A 27,215-nucleotide genomic window follows, 5' to 3' on the forward strand; every position below is an offset into this window, starting at 1 on the left:
CAAGGTAAAGGATGCAAACACAATCCAGTCACTCCATGTAAATTTGAACACTGAGTGGGAAATACTAAGTGAAAATATTAGACAAGTTAAGCCACACAGAATGATTGTAGAAGGAGCTGTGCCTGTCAGCGAAGAAATAACTGGCAGGCTAAAAGAGTAAGGAAAGTCACCTGAAAGTCACCTGAAAGTTGCTTCCTGGAAGAAGTGACCCCGGCTCCAATCGTGAGGTGACGCCAATACTCCAAGTCTGGCCTCGAAGCTCGACCGCACTCACACGAAGACTGGATAAATAGGAGATTGTCTGAGAGCAGAGGCGGTATGTGGAGTCGAGCTGAGGAAGGAAGAGGCGGGAACTCCAAGTGTGAAGAGATGCGATGACACTGCGTCGCACTCGGAGCTCCGCCGTCGCCGATGACCCGTAGATCAGCTGATAGGGCTCAGGAGGCGGGCCTGTGGAGTTCGGAGTCCTGGAGGCGGGCTTGTGAAGATCGGAGTCCTGAAGGCAGGTCTGTGGTAGGAGAAGGCGGGAGCTCTCTACACGATGACGCAGCGTCCAACTTCGGAGCTCCGCCGCCCCACAGACCATGTTGCCAGAAGGATAGCCGAGGAGGCCTGGGGCTGCACACGGGGTAGACGTGAACTGAAGGCCTTCAGGAACACAGAGGAAACACTGAGTATGATGAAGGAAGGCAGAGCACACCACTCGGTCTGCCCCCAGAGCGCAGAGGATGCAGCTCTGAAGCTGGAAGGCATAGAATATCTTGTTTGATCGTCTTGACAAAAGCGGAAACAATCGTGGACACACAGCAGCCTTACAAACATTCACTGGAGGATCATTCAGCTGATTGTAGAAGGAAGTCGGAAAAGAGGCAGGAACTCCGATGAGGTATGGAGTTCACTGTGGCAGGCAGGAGAAACTGGGGAAAGGGTCCAGACCGTCCCCAGCACGGTGTGCTCGTCGCCAGTTTATTAAGAACTCAAGACACACGATGAGGTAAGAGAAAAGGTTTATTGTGTGAGGACCCTTCAGTGCCTGCTCTATGAGTGAGCTTGCCAACATTCTAAGGCGAGCTTCACTCCAACAATCTACATCGGGAACATACCAAGGGAAGTGGGAGGATGGGGGGGGAAGGGGAAGGATAGAGAAGGGAAAACAGCTAGTTACAACAATAAGTCACCCCGAAGGTTGTATAGTAAGCATGCTGAGCAATATGCTAGTATATAGAAATAGGTAACACTACATATTGGAGTTAGTGTGCCCTCATACTGCAATAAAACCCAAATGCTATTTTACTTTGTAGCCCGCCTGGACTTGTCCCTAACAGCCCTAGGTGGGAATCAAATCTTTTTTTTCTACCTCCACTTAAAAAAGGGCTACAAAAATGTGTTAAATTTGTTTCCTGCTTAATTTTTAAAATCTTGGAATGGTAAAATCAAATTTTTGATAACTTAAGCCAAAAATTAACTTTGTAAAAATATACTTCCGGCTGTCTAAGTCAGAACTGGTTTAAAACCACCTCTGCCACTCATCAAACCTTCAGAGCTGTAATACAGGTTTGGCTGTGAGAGTCAACTCTGACTCAGAGGACAATGACCCACCTGTGGGTCCAGGAAAGGATAATGGGTGTTCGCGAGTGGTCAGAATAGTTGGCTGAATCAAGGTCAACTTTAGCACTATCTCTTTTGACTTGAAGATACCAAGGAGAGCTTCTTCTATTAATCTCCAAGACTCTCCTAGGTAATTATGCCTAGCCACAGTGGGAGGGGAAACCCAGTTTTGGCCCAGTCAGGTACGGGAGTTATCAAGAAGATGAAGACAGACCTGCCCTGTGGCAGTTGTGTCTCAATATCTTAAAAAAGGAAGCTCTTGAGTAATTTTACAGTAAGGCAAAGAGGAAGTGGTGCAAAAGGAGGTGGGAGGATTGAGAGAAAATTGTTAGGATTGGGTGATAGAATTCCTGCAATCACTATCTACTGCACATGATAAAATTGGTACCTACAGCACTATCTCCACAGACCATTCATGAGCATGGGAAGACTAACTGAAGGAGGCCCCTTGGAAGAAAAATCCTCATTTCTGAATCCTTCTGAAATAAGATGGCTCACACAAGAACCCCTGAATTCTGCTGGCACCTAGTGAGTGGAGAGGCTTGGTGGCCTCCTGTTTCCCTAATTTAGGGACAAACAAAGAATTAGTACTGTGTAGTCCAAAAGGGCCCAGCTGACTTAACAGATCTAGATTCTGAAGGAGACCTGGTGCCCAGAAGCCTGACAAGAGGAGTTCGAGGCCTGCAGAATGGATCAAAAGAAGATTTCCCAGCAATTAGAGACCAAGTTTTAAGATAAAACCGTTGACCAGGAACATTCACCTTATCTATCGGAGCTTTGCTTATTTGAGATCAGTCTGAAATTGCTCCAAGTCCACCGTGCACTGTTGATTTCCAAAGTGCATTACGTTTTTGCAGCAACTTTTTGCCTCAAATATTTTAAAAAATAAAAACCTCTTGTTCCCGCTAACCTATTTTGATGAGATGTGTCTTTTGCACATTAAAGTTGTTTAAATTTTTCTAAATTAATTTGAGAAATTTTTGTTGTGTTCTTTACTTTGAAACTGTGAACGTAGCACACACTTCTTTGGGGATTTCGGTCAGCTTGTGCTATAGCCTCCAGGGGCTGAGCAGAGATGTTCTCAAAATTGTGTTTTGACTTAACCAGAGTTTTTTTGTGTTTTTTTTAGCTGGTAGGGGTGCCCTCTTGAGCAAATTGTTTACACCATTTCTGACAGAAGGCTAGTGTATACTACACTGCAATAGTCAAGCCAGATTTTGACAAGCACCTGTGGCCATCTTGGACAAAAACCCTGTAGGATTTATTTTTAGAGTAGAGAGTGTTACCTTGATCACTGTATTGACTTGAGGAGCAAAGGTCAAGTAAAAAGTCAAATGATTCCTAGATTTCTAGACTCCGTGCATTAATGTACAGGTGCGGCCAGTTTGGAAGATTAGTTGGCAACTTCAACCCAAACTATTATTGACAATTTTGCTTGAAGAAGAGAAGACAAGTCATCCAAACTCATCTGATGGAACTATCTTTTGGCTGCTGTGAATTACTAACATTTTATTTTGAAAGTTTTATATAGCGCGAACAAGATCTTTGCAGATATCAGAGCGATTTACAAAAACAGGGGGTAGGGAAACAAGGGAGTAATTAACAGACTTTTGAGCAAAGAATAGTTGTAGGTAAAAAATGAATAGCAAAATAGGGTAGGTACAAGGGGGAGCATAGTAATCAGCTAAAACCAATGATACAAATCGACAATCAGACAAACGAATAGTGCAGATAGGTGCAGAGTCTCAAATAGTTCCAAAGTACAAGTCCAGGTGAATTTAGTCATGAGGATAGCTTTTACTTCTTTCTTTAAAAATGTAGTGGGGGAGATAAGTCTGGTTTGTGGAGGGAGTGAATTCCATATCCTGGGTGTCATTCCTGAAAAGGAGCGTTTATATGTTTTTTCCTTCCGGAATCTACGAGGTTTCAGAAGAAGATTCTTTGTACTTCTAGTGGTTCTTGAGCCACCAGATATTGTCAGCTTCTGAGTGAGGTAGCCGGGTGAGTTGTGGTGTACAGCTCAGTGTGTCAGATGTATTCTGGCTTCAAAAGGTAGCCAGTTCAAGGATTTTAGGTCAGGGGAAATATGTGAGTGTTTTTTTTGATCCGGTGATGAGTCTCGCTGCAGCGTTCAAAGAGGCTCTCAGGGGTGCAGTTGTAGATAGAGGGAGTCCGCAGAGGGCAACGCTACCGTAGTCTAAGCGAGGAATGACTAGGGCTTGTACTGCAGTTTGGAAGTCCTTGGGTGGGAGAAAGGGTTTAAGTTTCCTCAGGGTATTGATTTGGAAATTAGCTCCCTTAGTTGCCTTGCTGATATGCTGCTGCATGTTGAGATTGGCGTCAAGTGTAATGCCTAAAGATTTCGCTGAGTCCACGATGGTAGGTTGGACATTGAGTGCAGTTAGGTGCTTAAGCCAAGTTTGAGTGGGGGAGATTTTCGCGGGAGGTGAGATCAGAAGGAACTCAGTTTTCAGAGCATTGAGTTTGAGGTGATTATCGGCAAGCCATGATTGGGTGTTTCTGAGCGTTGAGTTCAGAAGTTTGATGTCTTTGGGGGATTGTAATTTGAGATATAGTTGGGTGTCGTCGGCGTACATGTGAAAGTGTACATTAGATGCTTGTAACAAGGTGGTGAGAGGATCCATGACCAGATTGAACAATGTTGGGGATAGAGAAGATCCTTGTGGGACGCCTAATGTTACAGGCACTGGTGGGGACATCAAGTTGTTGCTCTTGAATTTCTGAGACCGGTTATGCAGAAAGGAGGTGAACCACTTGAGAACAGTCCCAGATAGACCCATTCTGGTGTTTAACAGCTCAAGTAAGTTCTCGTGTTTGACTGTGTCAAATGCTGAGGAGAGATCAAGAAGGATGAGGAGGCAGGTATCGTTTTGTTCTAGGATTTGGAGTGCGTCATCAATTATGTGTGTCATAGCAGTTTCAGTACTGTGCCCTGCTCGGAAGCCTGATTGATGAGGGTTGAGGAGGTCAAACTGATCAATGTGTTTTGTCAATTGGAGTTGTACGCATTTTTCCAACAGTTTTGCAAGGGTGGGAATATTGGTAATAGGACGGTAATTGTTTAGGTCAGTATGGTCAGCTGTTGGTTTCTTGAGTATAGGTGTAACTTGTCCAATTTTGAGGGAGTCGGGGATGAGTCCTTGTTGAAGTGAACTGTTAATAATTTTGGTCCCGAGTGGGAGGAGTAATGGGATGAAGTCCTTTACAGCGTTGGCAGGAAGGGGGTCTGTGAGGTGATTAGAAGGTTTCAATGTGCTGAGCAGTTTGACAATTGTTTCTTCTGAGTAGGTGTCAAAGGATGACCATGCAGCATTGTTTTTTGGTTCAGTGGGTGTTATGCTGTGGGGGTTGGAGTAAAGGCTTACGTCATTGCGGAGATCGCTCCTTATGTTATCAGTCTTTAGATTAAAGAAAGCAGAGAAGTCTTCACAGGATGGTATATCCCCTATTGTGCTATGTGAATGTTGGGGTTGTGCCTTGGATTGTGTTTTGATTAGTTCAAACAGTTTTCTTGGCCTGTTTTTTGCTTGGTCGAGCTGCAGGCTGAAGAAATCAGATTTTGTGCGCTTGATTTTCCTGAAGTAGGCGTTTCTCTTTTTCTTCAGAGTTTTAAGGTGCAGTGCCGAAGGGGCTGATCTCCAGGTGCGCTCTGCCATTCGCATGGCTCGTCTATCTTTGTTGAGTCTACCATCGTACCATGGGTTGGAGTTCTTAGTGGAGACTCTTTTCCATTGCAAGGGGGCGGCCTCATTGATTATTGAGGTCATAGAGTTGAGGTAGTGGTCGGTCAAAGATTGAACGTCAGGAGCGCCGGTAGGGGGAAGGAGGAGATTGCAGCTGTGGGAAGGTAAAGAGTTTGCGTTGAGTTTCTTCAGGTCTCTTTTCCAGACCTTGGATTTGGTGGTTTGAGCCGGGTTAAGTTTAACTTTTTCATTGATGAAGAATGTGATAATGTGGTGGTCTGACCAGTCACAGGGTTGGATTGACCCAAGCTGGGTAGAGTTCTCTTTGGAGATGATAAGGTCGAGGATAGAGCCTTTATCGTGGGTCGGGCTGTTGCAGATTTGGGTGAGGTCAAGAGCGTTGAGGTAGCTTTTGAGACTATTTACCACTGCGTCATTGTGATCGTTCCAATGGAGATTGAAGTCACCAAGGAAAATTTGAGTGTTTTGCCGTCCGGAATAGGTTGAGATTGTGTCCATGAGTTGTTGGGTGGAGATGAGGTGTCCCCAGGTGAGTGGTAGATGACGTGTAGAGAGCATACAGGTTTGCTCTCGCAGATGACATTGAGGCAGATGTATTTGCAGGAGGTAAGTGGGGGGAGGTGACTCTAGTAACTGAGAGGTTGCTCCTATAAATACATGCGATTCCACCGCCTGTCTTGCTGGACCTGCCAAGTCTAATGATGAGGTAGTTGGGTGGAACTAGAATATCCATGATAGGTGTAGAACATTCAGTTAACCAGGTTTCAGTCAGTATGGTTAGATCAAGGTCCAGTGTTTTGATGAGATCAGCGATGTCGGAGGAGTGTCTAGGGGCCGACCTGCAGTTGAGAAGTATGCATTTGAGCCTGGGGGTGTAGAGGGTGGTAGTGGGTTCTAGAGTGAGGGGGACTTTTTTAAGGTTAGTTGGGACGGAGCCTCTATTGTTGTTTTGTGTGGAGTGCCTAAGGGGGTTAGAGTGAATCGTGGGGATGGAAAGGTGTGTGGTGGCTAAGTGGTTTTGGGGAACTGGGTCATATGAGCGGAGGAGGGTGCGTATGTCGTGGTCCGAAAGTGGATTGATGGTGCGTCGGGAGCAGTTGGTGGGATTGCGAGTGGGGATTGAGGTCCAGTGTGGGGAGTTTTGTGTGAGAGGGTGAGTAGGATGGGTGGGGGATTTGTTAGGGGCGGAGTGGTGGTGGGTAGGGGGTGTCTGGATTGTGTGAGGAGTAACTCTTTGAGGGTGTGGAGATCTTCTTTGACTTGGAGGAGGGTGGACATAATCATGTCCAGCGTGGGATTGGGAAAGGGGTTGGGGGTGTTAATTCAAGCGAAATATGTCCTCTATCAGCAGCCAAAAGGCAACTTGATCATCACTTTTCACCTTGTGCAATACATTAATAAAATCAGATTATAAAATAAATAAAGGAGCTAATGTTCTCCACTCCTTTATTCACCTTTTTACACCCCTTATTGGCCTCAGCTCAGCAAATAAAGTTCACAATTGGCGCATTAATTTTCAGTACAATAACATCCAAGACATTTGTAGCCTATCCTCTGATGTCGGTGGGGCATCTTAACCACAAGTTAAGTTGCCAGTCATTCCACCATGGGTACCTGGCAATGTTGGTGTATTTCAAAAGGTCATCTGCCTATAAATAGGTTTGACTGTCTCACTCATTGTTCCAATCAAGGCCCTTTAACAATCTGTCCATTCTAATTCCAATTTACAAGCTGTTTAAAGTGGAAGTGCAAAACGTTTTGGGGGGAAGGGGACTGGGGGGCAGGGCAAAGTGCAACCCCCTTTCTGCCTTCAACAGATGACATCACTCCATTTACAGGTACCCACGAACAAGTGTTTGTGTATAGGAGCTTAAAGCAGGCTAGAAATCTGGGGCCACAATTAGAGTTCTTGAGAATGCCGAAGACAGAGTCCCAACTGAGTGAGAAAGACGTTCTCAAAGTCAACTAAAATAATTTCAGAAAGCTAGAACAACCTATCTGCATTGGACAAAGTCAAGTGCTCATGCTTCAGACTATCCCGCTACTCCCAACTGCCCCTTCTACATGTACTACTAAAATATAGGCATATGCATGTGGGGATCCCCTCATTCACGGCGAGAACCTTTGTGATATTAACCTTTTTTAGACCAAAATTATATGATCTTATCTTGGTGGTAGGAAAGGTTAACTGTGAAAATGAAAATATTAGCAATACTATTATTTCTGGATCCAGCAACGCTTGGTTTACATACCTAATACATTTTTTAACTAATCTAAAGCCGTTAGGCAGAATATTAAGCTATGACCCTCCATTAAGAAAGTCAGAAAGGCACAGAATTTTTTTTAGCAATTTTTGACTCGTTCAACTAGATAGTATTCAATTTCTTATTTCCCTTGCAGGAGCTCTAAAACGGTTCTTATTCTTTAAATATTTGACTTATCTGAGTAATCCTTGTAAACCAAGCTTAATTCACCCAAGTTTAAAACTAAAATTTAAATTAAGAACATTTGCAATACAACACACATGTTGTAATACATTTGTAGAAATGTGAAATATCCTGAATGGACTGGTGCTACTGCAGCCTGGGACAATTTAGGGTGTGGCTCAAAATGGATTAGTGACTGACTAGAACCGGAACTGGAACTTACCTACAATCAAGGCTGAAAACATCTATGTTTATAAAATGTTTTGGCTGAACATAAGGTTAAACTAGAGGAAGGTCATTCAAATGCTTTGAGGAAAAATAGGAGAAAGTTATCACTGCTGCAAGAGCAGCCTTTAAATGACCTAGTCAGAAAGCTTGCATTAGGAAAATACAGGGGATGCGGCTGCACCTTTCAGTAGGTGCACACATGTTTGATGAGGATGTATGTTTACCGTTTGTGATGTATGTCATTACATCGCATACTAATACCACGTGTGTCATTACAACGACATGCCATTTCATCGCAAACTTTTACCACGAGTATGCCTTTACCACCCATGCCAATACAACGCAAAGGAATACGTGGTAAAGCTATACTCGTGGTTAAAGTTTACAAGGTAAGTGACAACCCTACCTCTACACAACCCTCCCCTGACCCCAGTCCTCTCCCTCAAATAACATTACACTGCCCTACACGACCCGCCCAACACTACCCTAAAACACTACACTACAACACTACCCTAAAACACTACACAAACACTACACTACCCTAAACCCTAAAAACACTACACTACACAAACACTACAACGTTACCCTAAACCCTAAAACACAACATAAACACTCCCGCACTACCCTAATGCACTACACTACTCAAACACTACAACACTACCCTAAACCCTAAAACACTACACTACGACACTACCCTAAAGCCTAAAACACTACACAAACACTACAACACTACCCTAAAACACTACAAAAACACTACAACACTACCCTAAACCCTAAAACACTACACTACTACACTACCCTAAAGCCTAAAACACTACACTATACAAACACTACAACACTACACTAAACCCTAAACGACTACACAAACACTACAACACTACCCTAACCCCTAAAACACTACAACACTACCCTAAACCACTACCCACACTGCTCCCACCCCTACACTACCCCTAACCCTAAAACACTACCCCTAGCACGACCCCCTACACTACCCAAACACCACTACTCTACCCAAAAACACTACAACACTACCCTAAACCACTACCCACACTACTCCCACCCATACACTACCCCTAACCCTAAAACACTACGACACTACCCTAAACCACTACCCCCACCCCAAGCACAATCAGCCTTACCTCTTTCTCGTGGTTCCTCTCCTGCGTCGCTGTCTCTGCTCCCGGTTGCCGGTTCCTGCTTCACAGCGGTGCACGTTGTTGTGAGCAAACAGCCTAAGTTTCCGCACATCGAGGTGGATCGGCATTACATCGCATGCGTTGTAACAGCGCATGCGATGTAATGGTATGTGTAGTAATGGCTACGCGCAGTTACATCGCATGCGTTGCAACGCATGCGATGTAATGGCACAGCATGGTAAAAACCGCGCTGTGATTGCTGTTTACCATTTGATGACGTACATGTGCGCATGTATAAGCCTACTGATTGATGTGGTGGTCACATTATTTATAGTTTTTTGTATTTACCAATCAAAGTTGACTGCGTCCGCTTGAGGCAGTAAATAAAAAAATGATTTTCCCTTGCTTAAAACAACATCTCTTAAAACAGAGAGGCCCGACAGCAAATGGGAGCTACTGGGCCCTGCTATGGACCCCTCACTAGGGGTAGGGGAGTAAATAAGGAGTGTGCAGGGAAGCAGAGGTGGGAAGTAATTGGTAGTGGATGGGGGAGTATTTGACGAGCTTTAGGCCATGGTAACAGAGTGTGGGGGACCAGTATAGCAGGGTGGAAGAGGAAGCACACAAGGGAGGGCTATAAAACACATGTACTTTCAAGGTGTGCTGAAAAACTAAGAAAAAGATAGTTCCGTAAATGTGACCAGTGGAAGAATACAAGTCAGCCAATCAAAAGCATAATTAAGAGGTTTTGCTACAAGGGAGTGACAAACACAATAAGAGGCAGGCAAGCCTTCGAATAAAAAACAAGAAAATGAAACTAACTGTTAAGCTAAACATTGGTAGGGCTCTTAGCCCACTGTACGTTGTTGGTCCACTAGAGACTTTCAGTGACCTACAGATGAAAGTTGTCTGGTAGGTGACCTAAAAACAGAAGAGCACCAGTTTGCATGCTTTTTAAGAAAGTGGATCTTACGTCAAGGCAGGAGCTGTAGGATACTGTTCTCTGACTAGAAAACAAGCAACTAAAACTTTGAAAGCAGTGTTTAACAGTTAGGGTTAAGGACCTGTTCAAGAAGTTGTGCTAGCTCCATGTGTGCTATGTGGAATAGTGTTTACACTCCATATCTATATGGAAAGGTAGCTTTCACAGAGAAAACATTGTAAAAAAGTTTATGTTTTAGGGAAGGAAAGTATTTTCAAATAAATCTCAATTATACAAGGATTTGAGGAGCGATCTACTACAATTAATAAATCAAATGATATGGAACAGTAACACAAGTGAAAATGCATGAACCAGCATTATAGCAAGGAACGTCCGAGACAAAATCCCACAAAAGCAGGGCTTTGGAAGCAACAAAATGAAGGCCATCAAAATCTGCCCTTCTCCTTCAGTCTTAACTATGGAAGAGTGGTCCCGTTTCTGAACTATGGAAAGTGAGAATTCTACAACAGAGGTTAGTATTGGAGCAAAATGATTTACCAAGAAGCCACGGGAAAAAAAACGAGATCATTGCATAATAGACGTCAACTTAAGTTCCCATAAATATGGAAGGGGTTGGTGTGTTGAAATTGACTGGGTGGTGTGCTGGTTTGCTATGATAAGTAAATCATGCATCATGGTGTGTACAAGCAGACTTCACACTTTGTCTAGTACCACGTCAAAAGCAGACAGAAATGGAAAGCTCTAGAACCAAAACAACTCAGAGTGGCCCTTATGTATAATACCTTTTCTGTGAAGTGTATAAAAGGTTCTAAATATAAAGGGGAAAACTGAAATCAGAACCACAGATTGGCAAGTACTTGGTACGTCACTTCAAGCAATAAGCCTAAATGTTCTCTGCCATCTACAGAACACCCTTATAAACCCTGCCTGAGCAATATTTTCATAAAATGTGCAGGAGAAGGTGTTGAAGTAATTAAAGAGAAATACATACATCTATAAAATATAGCAAATAGCAGATTTCATATTATGTTCCATTGTTATTATCGATACATGCCACTTACATAGGATTTCCTCGTGAGTGAATCCCATAATGTGCATTGCTTCCATGGTTTCCTGAAAATTATCTTTGTCCTGCTGCCCGGGAATGGGAAGGTTTCCATTTGAAACAAATTTGTAATTGTTAAATCCTTCCAAGAGCAAATCAGCTGTATTAAAAATAAAAAATAAATATTTTAAAAATAAACAAATGAAACAAATACAAACAAACCGAGGCTTGCCATCAGCAAAAGCAACTGCCTACATACATCAGCTTTAAAAAAAAAAAATCAAGCACAGTGGCTTTACTGGATTCCTAGCACATTAACTAGAAAAAACACAGGGTCTGTAAACATAGATATCCTTTTTATATGAGTTTTGACTCCTATTTAACTTACTTGCTTTGTCCCGGGTATTTTGAAATCCCCTGATGCCTCCTTCTTGCTCTTGATTGCCTTCCATATCTGCCAATGAACTCATGTCTAACATTACCTGTTTTGAGACACTCCCATACCTATGATTAAACTATTACACTTATGGCTAATGGATCTGCAGACTCTTGCGAATACCTGTTTTTCCCATGTGCACTCCCTTCCTCCAGCCAGGATTACGAGATAACGTACATCTCAAACGGCCTGTCCGGTCTTCCTTCCTTTTAATTTGGTGAACAAGATTAAGAAAGGTAGTAAAGCTTCATTTACGCAGTTGCCAGTGAGAAGAAGGGATCTTGGGATTAAAATGTCCTTGAATTTGCATGTGAATTTACCCTCGTTTGTCTACTGTTAACAGTGATACAAATGTGCCGAACGTGTGGGCTGTTGAAACAGATTCCAAATACTGAGCAATGTGGTAGCCCCAAACAGTTAAACATATATTCCAAAAGGCAACGTTCACAAAAATACATGTTTATTGAAAAGGTGAAAAACATGAGATTAACTGGTGTGGTTTATTAGTTACAGGACATAAATCAAAATTACTAATGTTTTTGTAAATTTAATCAAATAGATATAAAGACTTTGGTCGTTAGGCAATACATTTTGTATCCAATGTTAACGCATCATATTTTTCTAGCAGTTCCTGAAAAAAGCTATGCGCCCTTGTTTCCCAGCTAATTTTGTATTTAATGTAATAGTAATTACTTATCAGCATAGAACATTGGAACAACTGAGAGCTCCACTGAATGCAATGGAGAAGCTCTTGGCTTACAAATGGCTGGTATAATCCTTCATCTCCAACATTCCAATGTACGTATTCCTTTTCCTCTCTTTCTAATTCAAAACGTACTTTGTAAAGAAAGGGAGGTCATGTAATATGTGTGGATTGTAATTTTACATGCGCTGGGGATTGTGTTTTCGAATTCAAAACATGCTACCCTCGGTGGGTGGAATGTCCCACTAGCCTTATAGCCATTCTACCTCGAGCTATACTGGTTATTAAAGGCATTCTGCTTTGGTATAGCCCAAGCCCCAGTTGAGGGCCAACACAAGCGAGACTAAAAGGCTAAATATTTATCTAAATGTTATTTCTCAAAACTAATATAGCTACTTTGTTTTATCTTACTGATAACTTTGTGCTCTACTGGTTTAAACCGTCCTACACCACTTCCCAAAATGATGTGGCGGCAGCTAGGATATTTAAGGAATTTTGGGAAATACTGAGGTAAGGTGTAAGAAATGTCAGTTCATAAACTGGCCTAGTTCGGGTGATGACAATGGTAAAAATACTTTAAACACTTCGACAACATCCTAGAGCACAAGTCTATGTGGCTGATGGAGCGAGGGTGAAAAACATTTTTGTATACCCCTCGTGAAGTTGCCTGCCAATAATGTAATATGTATTAATCATGTGGGATTAAAATTAACCAACGTAGAATAGAAAGCACACACACAAATACACGTGGGAAACTAATGCACAAGTTACTACGTAAGAGACATTAGTTAGTATTAGATTCCTTACCTTAGAATATCCCCAGGCGTCAGACTGGATCCGGAAACTTTTGCGTAGCAGTACCCTTGCGCGTCGGTAGGCGTCGTCTGCGGCTCCGCGTCCGTCGCCGGCATCGTGGGCGCCGTGATGACGTCGTCGGAGTACTTAGACGCCGCCTCCGCGTGCTGGCGTCAGTTCTTAGACACAGCTTTTCCGCGCCAGAAACACAGAGCCATGTTAAAAACCAACACTGGTGCCATTGAAACTAGGGCCCTGAAAGGGGACAACCCTAACCCTAGATATTGGTTCGCAGAACGGGGAGGATGGGTGGGTCGGTAAGGAATCTAATACTAACTAATGTCTCTTACAGATATATCGTTACACAAGTAGTAACTTGTGCATCTGAAAGAGACACGTTAGTATTAGATTCCTTACCTTAGAATAGATACCCCAGCAATACCAACCCCGGTGGTGGGTCTGCGAACCAATAATCACACCAGAAAGTCCTGGAGGACGGAACGGCCAAAGAAGCCATCCCTCCGGACTTGGGTGTCCAGGCAGTAGTGTCTTGCAAACGTGTGCAGCGATGCCCACGTAGCTGCCTGACAGATGTCTTGTAAGGGCAGTGGTAGTCGCCGTGGCTCGGGTAGAATGAGCCCACAGTCCAGCCGGGGGCTCCTTCCTAGCCAAAGAGTAGCATGCCTGGATACACAAGATGATCCACCGGGAGATGGTCCTCTTGTGCACCGCTTTCCCCTTCTTAGCGCCCACGTAACCAACAAAGAGTTGGTCATCCACCCGGAACTGGCGTGTGCGATCCAAATAAAATGAGTATGAGTACAAAAAGGGGTAGGCCCTTGCGAACTCAGGACCTGGGTCCGTGGAACAGTGCAAAATTGGGGTTGGTCCGAGTTGGAAAGTTTCAAACAGGCTTGTAGTAAGCCAGTTGTCTAGTTATTCACACAATCAACAACTTCTTTTGTCATTTACTTTCAAATATATTCTTCATAGACTTTAGACAGATAAATTCAAAATGCATTGGCATTTATTCGAGCAACGTTTAAATCAAATTGCAGCCAATGGTTCATTTAGAGAACATAGTCAACATGTAATTGTAGCTTCATTACATTCATAACTTCAAAGCAGTGCTCTCGGTGCGAGGGGGAGGGGTGAGTGAAGTGAGTGGGACACGGTAAAGGTGTGGTGACATTTTTGTGGCACCATTTCGCAATTGAGAAGCCTTTACACTCAAATCAATAAGCAAAGGTTCCGAATCAACATCACGCATAGAGGGCGAGACACAATCTCTTTTTTCAGTCCTATGGTGTGAAGTGAGCAGAGCGTAGTTCTACGTTTCGACCCCTGTTACGCTAAAGGGTTGCTTTCAGCCTCATGTTGGGGTCTTCATCAGGAAGGAATGGGGGGGAGAGCCTAGGGGGCAAGGTAAACATTTATTTAGTAATTATCAGTGATTGTGTGTTTATTCAGGAAACGGTGACATTGGGCATGTGGTATTACCTACATCAAAAGACGGTCGGTATCTGTACCGTCTACGGCGGGGCCCACAGCTCCCGAGTGATTCTGAAATAAATTAAATTAACACTGGGCGTCAAGGTGCTAGTTTTGTTATAAAACTGCCTAAGGGTGAGTGGTCATACAGAACGGGACTTACTTTCAGGTAGTACTATTTAGGCATAGTACCGGATTGCGCTGTGAGGGCGTCCCTCACGCCCGGGGACATCAAGTGCTCCTTAGCTGGGGGGACAGAAAAATAGTTCATTGTGGATTTGGGCATGGATGTTTTGGCATATCAGAGAAAAGTTAGTTTAGGGGGCAACAGCCCAGCAGGAGAGGTTGGAGCGTTACCTTAGATCAGAACCGCAATGCGTGGACTCCCTTTCCAGCGGCGGGCTGCATCCGAGTGATTACTCGCGGTGCAGCCGCTGGATGCCGGTAAAGGGAAAGGAGGCTCGTCTCAGGCGGCCAATCAGAGGGCGGACCCGTTCCAACCCGTAAGGGAGCGTCTAGTCTGATTATACTGTGGCGAGACGAAGGCAAGGGGGAGTCTCAAAATAACTTGTGACGGGTGTATGCACGGTCAGCCTTGGTCTAGCTACGTGGTGCTATCAGTAGCGGTTTTCATGTGGAAGCATCTTGAAGGCAGACATGATAAAAAATATATTCACAATCAAATTATCAGATTGTTTGAAACACTTGCATGCCGACGATCGTGGCTATAAGCATGTAACATGTGGAAACACATACAAGTAGCACCTCATTGTAGTTCAGCAAAACGTCTGACAATTAAAACGGATTCATAAATACCTTATAGCAATACAATTGTCAATCATCAAAAATCATCCATGTATAGATGATCATGTTATGTTAAAAAAACACCCGGTGGTGGAGGGGAATCACCTTCACATCAGACATGGCAGTAGTAACATAAGAAATCATTCATAAGTGCACAATTACTGATGAAAACGCTAGTGTGTAGATGGCAGTGGCAAAAGTCATCGGGCAATTTGCAAAACTAGACACTGTATAGTGACAAATTATATGTAGAAAACAATGTACCCTGTGTCTACAATAATCGGATGGTACACAGAAGGACAATCTTTGAGAATCAGAAGGCTGTAACGAGTAGTTCAGAGTCTATGTTGAAACACAAAGTTCATTCTGGACACAAACTAGCCATCTGGGAAAAATTAGCGTCAAGTTCATTAAGGCCCCTCCTAATGGTTTGAAATTTCTGCATCCACTTACATTCCCTGGTGTTAAGGATGGAGGTCAAGTTACCTCCCCGTGGTCCCAGACATACTTTCTCTATCACTAGCCAGCGTAGAGATTCTGGTGCATGGTTTCTTTCTTGAAAGTGTTCCACCAGCGGGGCCCCGGTAGTGGCGCAACGGATTCTGCTGCAGTGCTGAAATATACGATTTTTAACTTTTTGTATAGTTTGACCTATATACATGAGGTCACAGGGGCATAAGATCGCATAGATCACCCCACTGGAGTTACAATTGGTCAGGGACTTCAGATTGATAGTGAAGTTGTTATATTGTATTTGTTTTGTCTCCCAGCACATCGGACATGCTTTGCAAGAGGTGCATTTGAAGTGTCCAACAATTTCAGGTAGCTTCCAAAGGCTCTGGATCGTAGGTGCCTGTGGAGTATCAAGCAATGATCGTATCGGGGGTGAAACGGGAACTGCTTTCCTTACCAGCGACACTCGCAGTGTGGACCATTCCCTCAATGAGAAGATCACTAGACTTGAACGCTTAGAGAAGAAGTTAGTGAGAACCAAGCTACATGGCCATTTACTAACAGGCTATCTCAGAGCGAACATCATACCGACCGGACTCCAGGTCCGGAACGAACCAGCCATCTTCGTAGACAACCCAAAATTGCTGGTGGAACACTTTCAAGAAAGAAACCATGCACCAGAATCTCTACGCTGGCTAGTGATAGAGAAAGTATGTCTGGGACCACGGGGAGGTAACTTGACCTCCATCCTTAACACCAGGGAATGTAAGTGGATGCAGAAATTTCAAACCATTAGGAGGGGCCTTAATGAACTTGACGCTAATTTTTCCCAGATGGCTAGTTTGTGTCCAGAATGAACTTTGTGTTTCAACATAGACTCTGAACTACTCGTTACAGCCTTCTGATTCTCAAAGATTGTCCTTCTGTGTACCATCCGATTATTGTAGACACAGGGTACATTGTTTTCTACATATAATTTGTCACTATACAGTGTCTAGTTTTGCAAATTGCCCGATGACTTTTGCCACTGCCATCTACACACTAGCGTTTTCATCAGTAATTGTGCACTTATGAATGATTTCTTATGTTACTACTGCCATGTCTGATGTGAAGGTGATTCCCCTCCACCACCGGGTGTTTTTTTAACATAACATGATCATCTATACATGGATGATTTTTGATGATTGACAATTGTATTGCTATAAGGTATTTATGAATCCGTTTTAATTGTCAGACGTTTTGCTGAACTACAATGAGGTGCTACTTGTATGTGTTTCCACATGTTACATGCTTATAGCCACGATCGTCGGCATGCAAGTGTTTCAAACAATCTGATAATTTGATTGTGAATATATTTTTTATCATGTCTGCCTTCAAGATGCTTCCACATGAAAACCGCTACTGATAGCACCACGTAGCTAGACCAAGGCTGACCGTGCATACACCCGTCACAAGTTATTTTGAGACTCCCCCTTGCCTTCGTCTCGCCACAGTATAATCAGACTAGACGCTCCCTTACGGGTTGGAACGGGTCCGCCCTCTGATTGGCCGCCTGAGACGAGCCTCCTTTCCCTTTACCGGCATCCAGCGGCTGCACCGCGAGTAATCACTCGGATGCAGCCCGCCGCTGGAAAGGGAGTCCACGCATTGCGGTTCCGATCTAAGGTAACGCTCCAACCTCTCCTGCTGGGCTGTTGCCCCCTAAACTAACTTTTCTCTGATATGCCAAAACATCCATGCCCAAATCCACAATGCGCTATTTTTCTGTCCCCCCAGCTAAGGAGCACTTGATGTCCCCGGGCGTGAGGGACGCCCTCACAGCGCAATCCGGTACTATGCCTAAATAGTACTACCTGAAAGTAAGTCCCGTTCTGTATGACCACTCACCCTTAGGCAGTTTTATAACAAAACTAGCACCTTGACGCCCAGTGTTAATTTAATTTATTTCAGAATCACTCTGGAGCTGTGGGCCCCGCCGTAGACGGTACAGATACCGACCGTCTTTTGATGTAGGTAATACCACATGCCCAATGTCACCGTTTCCTGAATAAACACACAATCACTGATAATTACTAAATAAATGTTTACCTTGCCCCCTAGGCTCTCCCCCCCCATTCCTTCCTGATGAAGACCCCAACATGAGGCTGAAAGCAACCCTTTAGCGTAACAGGGGTCGAAACGTAGAACTACGCTCTGCTCACTTCACACCATAGGACTGAAAAAAGAGATTGTGTCTCGCCCTCTATGCGTGATGTTCATTCGGAACCTTTGCTTATTGATTTGAGTGTAAAGGCTTCTCAATTGCGAAATGATGCCACAAAAATGTCACCACACCTTTACCGTGTCCCACTCACTTCACTCACCCCTCCCCCTCGTACCGAGAGCACTGCTTTGAAGTTATGAATGTAATGAAGCTACAATTACATGTTGACTATGTTCTCTAAATGAACCATTGGCTGCAATTTGATTTAAACGTTGCTCGAATAAATGCCAATGCATTTTGAATTTATCTGTCTAAAGTCTATGAAGAATATATTTGAAAGTAAATGACAAAAGAAGTTGTTGATTGTGTGAATAACTAGACAACTGCCAAATAAAATGAGAGCGCACGTTTTGGGTCCAGACGGTGGAGCCGCTCTTCCTCTTTAGAGGGATGCGGTGGCGGAAAGAAGGTTGGCAAGGTGATAGACTGCCCGATGTGGAAGGCCGTGACAACCTTGGGCAGGAAAGAAGGTTTGGTACGAAGCACCACCTTGTCCGGATGGACAGAAAGGAAAGGTGGAGTACAAGAAAGAGCCTGGAGCTCACTCACTCTCCTGGCAGAGGTGATGGCAACCAGGAAAGCCGTCTTCAAAGTCAGAAGGCGAAGAGGACAGTTGCGAAGTGGCTCAAAGGGAGCGCACATCAGAAATGTAAGAACCAGGTTCAAGTCCCACTGGGGCATCACAAACGGAACAGGAGGAAACGTGTGTGTGATGCCCTTAAGAAATCTGTTTACAATAGGGGACTTGAACAAAGAAGGCTGATCAGGTAGCCTGAGAAAGGCTGAAAGGGCAGAAAGGTAGCCCTTGATAGTGCCCAGAGCAGAGCCCTGCTGGGCAAGAGAAAGAAGGAAGAGAAGAACCTCCGAAAGAGGGGCAGCAAGAGGATCCACAGCCTTTGCTGTGCACCATGCCACAAATCTGTTCCACCTGCAGGCGTATACCGACTTTGTGGAGGGACGCCTGGCTGCCAGAATGACGTTACAGACTTCAGGAGGCAAGTCAAATGGCCTCAACTGTCGCCGCTCAATCTCCAAGCATGGAGGTGGAGACTGGACAGGTTCGGGTGGAGGACCGTCCCCTGATGCTGCGACAGAAGGTCCTCCTGAAGAGGCAGACGAACCGGGGGATCGACTGACATACTGAGTAGCTCGGGATACCAGTACCTTCGAGCCCAGTCCGGAGCCACAAGGATGACTTGGGCCCGGTTGCGCCTGATCTTCTTCAGCACTCTGGGCAGAAGTGGTATAGGCGGAAAGGCGTACAACAGACCGCAACACCACTCGCGACGAAAAGCGTCTCCGAGCGAGTGCCGCCTTGGAAATTCCAACGCGCAGAACTGATGACATTGCGCGTTGTCTTCGGTGGCGAATAGATCTAACCAAGGCTCTCCCCATCGCTGAAAGAGGCCTTGCGCCACGTCCGAGTTCAGACGCCATTCGTGATCCATCATGCACCGACGGCTGAGCTCGTCCGCCCTGGCGTTCAGAGAACCCGCCAGGTGTTGAGCCACCAGGGTCACGCCCTGGCGTTCCAGCCACTGCCAGAGGGGCAGAGCCTCCTGGCAAAGGGTCCACGACCCCACCCTGCCCTGTTTGTTGCAGTACCACATGGCGGTGGTGTTGTCCGTGAACACCTGCACTACACTCCCCCGGACAGAGGGGAGGAATGCCTTCAGTGCTAGACGAATCGCCCGTAACTCCAACAGGTTGATGTGGAGCCGGGCCTCCGCCGGAGACCAGAGGCCTCTGATCTCCGCCTCTCCCATGTGGCCTCCCCAGCCCTGGAGGGACGCGTCCGTCACAACTACGTGCTCCTGTTGGGGAAGGGAGAGGGATCTGCCGCTGACCCAATCGCGGTCCGTGAGCCACCACTGCAGCTGTCTCGCAGTGCCCTCCGAGATCAGGACGTGGTCGGACAGATTGCCCTGATGCTGTGCCCACTGAAACTTCAGGTCCCACTGCAGAGCCCGCATCCGCCACCTGGCGTGATGCACCAGAAGGATGCAGGAGGCCATCAGCCCCAGAAGCCGCAGCGTAAACATGACCGAGACCCGGGATAACGGCTGAAAGATGGGAATCAGAGCCTGAATATCCTGGACCCGCTGTTCGAGTGGATAAACCCGAAACTGCGCCGAGTCCAGAACCGCTCCGATGAAGAGGAGCTTCTGAGAGCGACACAGGTGTGACTTCGGCACATTGATGGAGAACCCCAGCTGGTGCAGGAGGTCTGCCGTAGTCTGGAGGTGGCTGACGACTGTCTGGGGCGAGCCCGCCTTCAACAACCAGTCGTCGAGGCAGGGGAAGACTGAAATCCCTAACCTGCGCAGATGAGCTGCGACCACCGCCATCACCTTTGTGAACACCCGTGGGGCGCTGGTAAGGCCGACGGGGAGCACGGTAAACTGAAAGTGCTTGTGGCCAACCGTGAACCGCAGGTAGCGCCGGTGGGCCGGCAGGACGGGGATGTGAAAATAAGCGTCCTGTAAGTCCAACGCTACCATCCAGTCTCCTGGGTCCAGGGCAGCTAGGAGCTGAGCCAGTGTCAGCATCTTGAACTTGTCCTTCCGGAGGAAGCCGTGGACGTTCCGTAGATCCAATATAGGGCGTAGGCCCCCTTTGCCCTTTTTGGGTACCAGAAAGTAGTGGGAGTAGCAACCACACCCTACTTCTGGCCCAGGAACGCGCTCGATGGCCCCCTTGGCCAAGAGGGCCGTAACTTCCTCCTGCAGAAGTCGCAAATGATCCCCCGATACACGGTGGTTCTGCGGTGGCATGGCTGAAGGAGTCGCCTCGAAGGGGAGGGAGTAGCCCCTTCGGACGATTTGCAGCACCCACCTGTCCGAAGTGACAGTGCGCCAGTGGAGGTGGTGATGGCGAACCCTGCCCCCCACTGGCGTCACATGGGCCTGAAAGCACGGACTAGGAGGGTTTTGAGGCGGATGCTGCGGGGGAAGGTGTGGACTGACCTCGCCGTTGACCCCTACCGCCCGGACGGCGGTTACCACGGCCGCCACCGCGTTGGGTATTGCCCTGCGGAGCGTGGCTAGCGGCACGTGTGGGTGCACCCCTTCCGTGGCCACGAAAGGAGTAATAAACAGCCGATTGCTGGCGCGGGGCCGAGAGGCCCAAGGACTTGGCCGTAGCCCTGGAGTCCTTAAAGCGCTCGAGCGCATGGTCTGCTTTGTCGCCAAAGAGGCGACGGCCATCGAACGGCATGTCCATGAGGGTGTTCTGGAAATCTGCCGAAAAGTTGGCGGACCTCAGCCAGGCGTGGCGTCTGACCGCCACCGTCGTTGCCATCGCTCTGCCCAGCGAGTCGGTGGTATCCAGCCCACACCTAATAGAATACTTGGCTGCGTCCCGGCCCTCCACAAGGGCTTGGCCGAGTTTGGCCCGTACCTCCAACGGACACTCTGGCAGCACATCCGCGACCGTATCCCACAGGGAGTGGGTGTAACGGCCCAAGAGGCATGCGGTGTTGGAAGACCGCAGACCCAGACTAAGAGATGAGAATATCTTCTTTCCATACTGCTCATACCTCTTGGATTCCCTGTCCGGCGGGGCGGACGGGAACGCGGTCTCGGAATTAGAGGCCTGGATGACCAGGCTCTCGGGGGTGGGGTGGTTCCTATCTACGGGCGAACCCGTAGCGGGCTTGGACCAAGTGCCCAGAAGAACGTCGGTCAAGGCCTCATTAAAGGGCAGCAGAGGCTCGGCCGAGCTTGACTGCGGTTTAAGGACCTCAGTGAGGAGATTAGTCCTCACGGCCGCGACGGGGAGCTCAAGGCCCAAGGCCTTGGCAGCCCTCATCAGCACCACACTATAAGTTGCCCCCTCCTCCGAAGCCACGGTAGGAGGGGAGACAAAACCAGTGTCTGGAGAGGTGTCCAGGCCACTGGCCTCCCCAAGTTCTCCTGTCCAGTCCTCTTGAGACTGACACTCCCTGGTCAGAGGGTCCTCAGACCCCTCCCAGTCCTCTTCATCACCCATCTCCTGAAACTCAGGGTTCTCAACCAATGGGGCCTGTTCATAAAAGTGAAATTCACCAAACGACGTCTGGAGCGGCGCCCATCGGGGCCGTCCCGACGGCTGAACAGGAACGAAGGCAGGACCGGGGACGGCGCCGCCCGAGGACGGCGCCGGAGGCGACACCGGAGGGTCCGACGCCGAGGAGGTCGTAAGATTCACCGGCGACGAACCAGATCCCGAAGGAGGTCCAGCGGCGTCGGGCCCGAAGGCGTCGGCGGCTCCGGCACCGACGCCGTCGGGTGCTTCGGCCCCGACGCCGCCGACGCCTTCGGGCCCGACGCCGCTGGACCTCCTTCGGGATCTGGTTCGTCGCCGGTGAATCTTACGACCTCCTCGGCGTCGGACCCTCCGGTGTCGCCTCCGGCTAGGGGCCCCAGACGGGTCCGCTGGGCCCGAAGGCGCCGCGGAGCCCGTCGGAGGAGAGAGTTTCCTCATGGCCATGAGGAAGCGCTCGATCTTCTCCTGCGACGCGTTCAGCCCAGGGACCGGAGGGTGTGGAGCTGCACACGGCGCCCGCGACTCCGACGGAGCCGCGTGGGTGGTGTCACCCGAACCCCCGGCCGCATCGTGCGAGCGTCGGGGGGAGTCCGAAGAGCGATGACGCCGCTTGGACTTCTTGTGCCTCTTACCTGACGACGACTTCGACCCGTAGAAGTGCGGCCTACTCTCGGAGCTGTGGTGGCTCCGAGCCCGCGACCTGTCCCTCGACCTCCCATGGGATCGGGACCTCTCACGGCGCGGGACCGACTGCCGGAGCTCAAGGCGCCTGCGGGACCGCTCCCGCCTGGCTTTGGAAGAGAGGGCCCGGAAGTCGGAGCAGGCCTTGTCGTCGTGGTCGACGCCCAAACAAGATAAACACATGCGGTGAGGATCCGTGACCGACATCAGGCGGTCGCAATCGTCACAGTGCTTGAAGCCGGGCATCCCTACGGCACCGTTCGGAGTCGAGAGACTTCGAGAACAATCAAAAGTGATCAAAAAAGTTAGTCAAAAATTGACTAGGGTTACTGCTTTTTCCAGATCTGCGCTTGCTGGCGCGGAAAAAAGAAGAACTGACGTCAGCACGCGGAGGCGGCGTCTAAGTACTCCGACGACGTCATCACGGCGCCCACGACGCCGACGACGGACGCGGAGCCGCAGACGACGCCTACCGACGCGCAAGGGTACTGCTACGCAAAAGTTTCCGGATCCAGTCTGACGCCTGGGGATATTCTAAGGTAAGGAATCTAATACTAACGTGTCTCTTTCAGATATGCTTGATTTGCAACCCGTATTCCATTCATTATGTGAAAACGTCTTAATAATATAGAGCGGAAATGCGATAATCTAATGATAGGCTATGCATGAATGCTTCCTAAATGTAGAATTGTGGCAGAAATGATGGAGAATGGTAAGAAAACAATACATATTTGTGGCTTTACAGCTAGGTAACCACTAACAGGGTGAATATAGAATTGGGGGGGGGAGGTAAACAGAAGGGTTTTACTTCAAAATCTAATGTTTAATTGTGTTTGTTTCTATAATAGTTCCCATATGTCCCATGTGGCCTAAGAAAATGTGGATGGTTTGCGGGACTCCAAATGAGGGTCCTTCCACGCATGCACGACTGTGCTCGAGAGATGTGCAAGCAGATGTGCAAGCAGCCTGTGCTCATGAGCCTGGGAAATTGTACGAAAGTGACAAGTTAAAGGACAAGGGTGAAGGAGTGTAATAATGAACAATCAGAACCTTATTGTGTATGGAGCCATGACTAGGCGGAAATATGGACAATGAGGAGATGAGGTTATCCTCATCCACCCCTTGAACGGACCAATGAGAATTGAATGTGGACCCTAAAAGTTTCAAATTTTAGATAGATAGTTGGGGCAAAAGAGGTCGTTTGAAACAGAGAAAAAGAAGCGTGCTTTTGGATTATTTTACGCACCACGACATGCTGTCGGACTGATTGATTTTTCCTAGGTGCAAAGACTTTGACATTTTCTTGACTTTAACTTTTGATGGGGACGGAGTCCTGATGTGAGGTGAACATCGAGAAAGAATAGAGAGATTGTTTTTGGGAACTCGTCTGCTTTAAACCTGATTCTCATTGCCGAGAAAATTGGTAATATGTCTTTGACTTATTTTTCTGAACTATTCTGCTAATAAAGGTGAATTTATAAAATGTTTAATGGTATTCGAACTTAAAAGGTTAAATAAATAAATTCATGTTAGGAGATAAATCTTTAAATAAAAATTAAATAAATGGAGAATTAAGCTGGTCTTGTTGTCCATTAGTTAACGTTTACTAGCTGATCCGTTGACCAAAACAGTGGGGTGTCTTAATGTTTCCTTGAGAATTAAACCATGGTAAAATCTAATAAACTGCAGATGTATATAATGTACAGATTATGATTAAATAGATGAAGTAAGATACTCCGCTATTCCAGCGACTCATCCTCTGATTTTTCACTTATCTTGGGAGCAGGGTGATTTGTGTGAATGAGTGACTCGCTGTGTTATGGGCCCCACCGACGAGTACAGTGTGATAGCTCCTAAGATATATAGTTTGGAGGTTTGGTTTAGAGCAGCGCTGGATCATGGCTATATGTCTATACAGCACTTCAACCAAAGACAGACAGGCCTTTAAACTGAGCATGTGGCCAAATATTCAGTGCAATGGTAGAACGGGGATGGATGAAAAATACTCTTGCGCTAATTAGATGAAAAATACTCCCTAGCTAATTAGCTTCAAACAAAAAAAACATAAAATGCTGCTTTAGAAGTGAAGGATGCTCAGATTCAAAGCCTCAATGCATTCAGGATCCAACAGTGACAAACACGGATACACAATCCTTGCACAGTGACATAACAGAGTAGAAGAAAACATACTGTAGGACGAAATACTAACTGCATCCGACTGAGCCAAGATCAGACTTGTGCAAGAAGCTCACTACTTGAAATCATCCATCAACCTCAAAAACAATTTCGCCATCTCCACTTGAGAAGCAATCAATGCACACTACAGTCCTGATAACTTTGAAGGTGAAGTATAAATACACTCAAATGTTGCAACAATAATAGCTGCTCAAACATTACATTAAAGAAAGTAACCCCCCCCCCCTCAAAACCATGGAAAATAACATTTTGACAAAACATTATTCAATATAACTACAAGGTCATAATAAGGAGAGACTGTGGGCTACGCAAGAGACAATAACATAGCACTCTGAAGATTTTTTTTTCCGTCTTAAGTCAAAATAAAGTACAAAATATATCATCACTGGAAGAAGTCTCACGTAACAGATTCAGGTCACCCACACTTCAAACTCAACCTACATCTCAAACTTCATACAACTCACACCTCGGTTAGAACGTCAAGAGTTAATTTGTGACTAATGTCGATCCCAGTGCTGTTATAACATTGAATATTTGAGCTTTCACTCCATCTCATCAAATCTTCCTTAAATAAATCCTGCACTATGAAATATGCTTCCTTCACACATTGCACTTCATATGGGAAGACTAACTGAAAATAAAATATATCATATCTGCCCATCGCTCACCAAATGCAAGAACATTTGAATGTCGCAATCTACATTGAAAACAATACAGCAATAGTGGCATTCACTTGAAGTTAACTGCTTCAATGTAATGGACAAACTGTTTAAGTCCACCTCACAACCTTTTTAGTGCATGGACGTGAACAGTGCATTCAAGATTGTACAGTCCACTACTTGAGAAAACCTTTTTGGAACTCGCATCAGAACGATTACATTTTTTTTAAAAATATTGTCAAAAAATAATGTCTGGAGTCAAGGTGAATGCTTCCTCAACGTCCTGAGATTTTTACGTTTTTGCATGATAAGTGTAACATGCCTTGCGGATTACCTAAGAAAAGAAAAGACCAAACCAGAGATATACGTAGACCACATTGACTTCTTATGGTCAGTTTTCATCCATTCCTGTAGCAGCCAAATTGTTTGTAACGGGAGGAGTGTCGAAATGCTAGTGTGGTGGGAATTTTGCGAATCCCTCAGATTTAATTCAGAGAAAAGTGAGGAAAATGATTATTTTAGCCTAAATTTGAGGTTTGCATGGCATCCTGTGTGGGAAAATATAACAGTATCCTCACAAGTTACACCACTCTGAACTTCCCTCGGTGTCTAGTGTGAGAATGTGGCTCTATATATACTGGACAATAAGGCAGTACAGTGTGTATAGAGTCCACAGGCCCCAAAGGTATAACAGAGGTTAAAGCCAGAACTGACCTTACTCTCTAAAGGGGTAGCTTGGTCGAGCAGTAAGGCAGTACCAGAGGAGAGTGTAAAGCATATGTCAGCAAAAGGTTTCACACACTCAAGAACTGAACTCCAGGCCAATTGGTATTATATCCTCAGATATAGTTGTTTGATTTTTAGAACCAACAGTTATAAAAATATACTTTTCGAGATACGGGTACTCTCATGTAAATGCTTTGCAGGGGAGCAATACGTTTGTACACACAATAATTACAGGATAGCTGATAAGCAATATAGTTCTGAAACACACTTTAGCATTCAGCTCAACGAGTTTTTCATAGGTAAGTACAGTTGATTACTTTATGGATTACTTTGGTAGTTCCAGGACTAGATCTTAGATTCAGTCCTGGGGTCTAAGCTGAAACCAGATTAGCAAAAACGTTTTAGGTAATGTGATGAATTTTCCTGAATATAAAGCGGTTTTAAAAGTTCACACTTAGAAACTTTTCAAGATGATTCTGACAATGTTATCCAAAGGGAGGAAATTCAGGTTACAGGTAAAGTATGATCGCGTTACTTTTATAACCCAGCACTAGTCTCCTAGGGCCAGCACTGGTGACTTAACTCAAAACAGGTAGGTAATTGCGTTTCAGTATTTCGTATGATTTTTAAAGAATATTTGCAGTTTTCAAAAGTAGACACTTAGAAGAAATTTCATAGAAAAGCAGACAATAGTAAACCCGCTAGGGATTACTTTTGCTGTTCAGTACTGGGCTGAAAGGTACAGTACTGACTTCTCCCCTGATCACAAGTGAGTATTTTCGAATTCGGATTTTACCTGATTTTATAGGAATATTTTCAGTTTTCAAAGCTTCACACTTAAAAAAATTTCGAGTAAAAAATGGGTCAATGT

General features: G+C 45.9%; 1 protein-coding gene across 6 annotated transcripts in view; it reads right to left on the reverse strand.

Moving 5' to 3' along the window:
• The window catches only part of MYH10 (myosin heavy chain 10), a 1,407,286-nt gene that overhangs the window by 1,071,829 nt on the left and 308,242 nt on the right, over positions 1–27,215 (reverse strand). For all 6 annotated transcript variants that reach the window (XM_078654665.1, XM_078654664.1, XM_078654663.1 and 3 more), the window contains one exon: positions 11,128–11,271. In XM_078654665.1, coding sequence (XP_078510791.1) covers positions 11,128–11,271 — 144 coding nt within the window. The remainder of the gene's footprint in view (positions 1–11,127; positions 11,272–27,215) is intronic.

The sequence above is a fragment of the Lissotriton helveticus genome, chromosome 7 (assembly GCF_964261635.1).
Source record: "Lissotriton helveticus chromosome 7, aLisHel1.1, whole genome shotgun sequence".
NCBI lineage: Eukaryota > Metazoa > Chordata > Amphibia > Caudata > Salamandridae > Lissotriton > Lissotriton helveticus.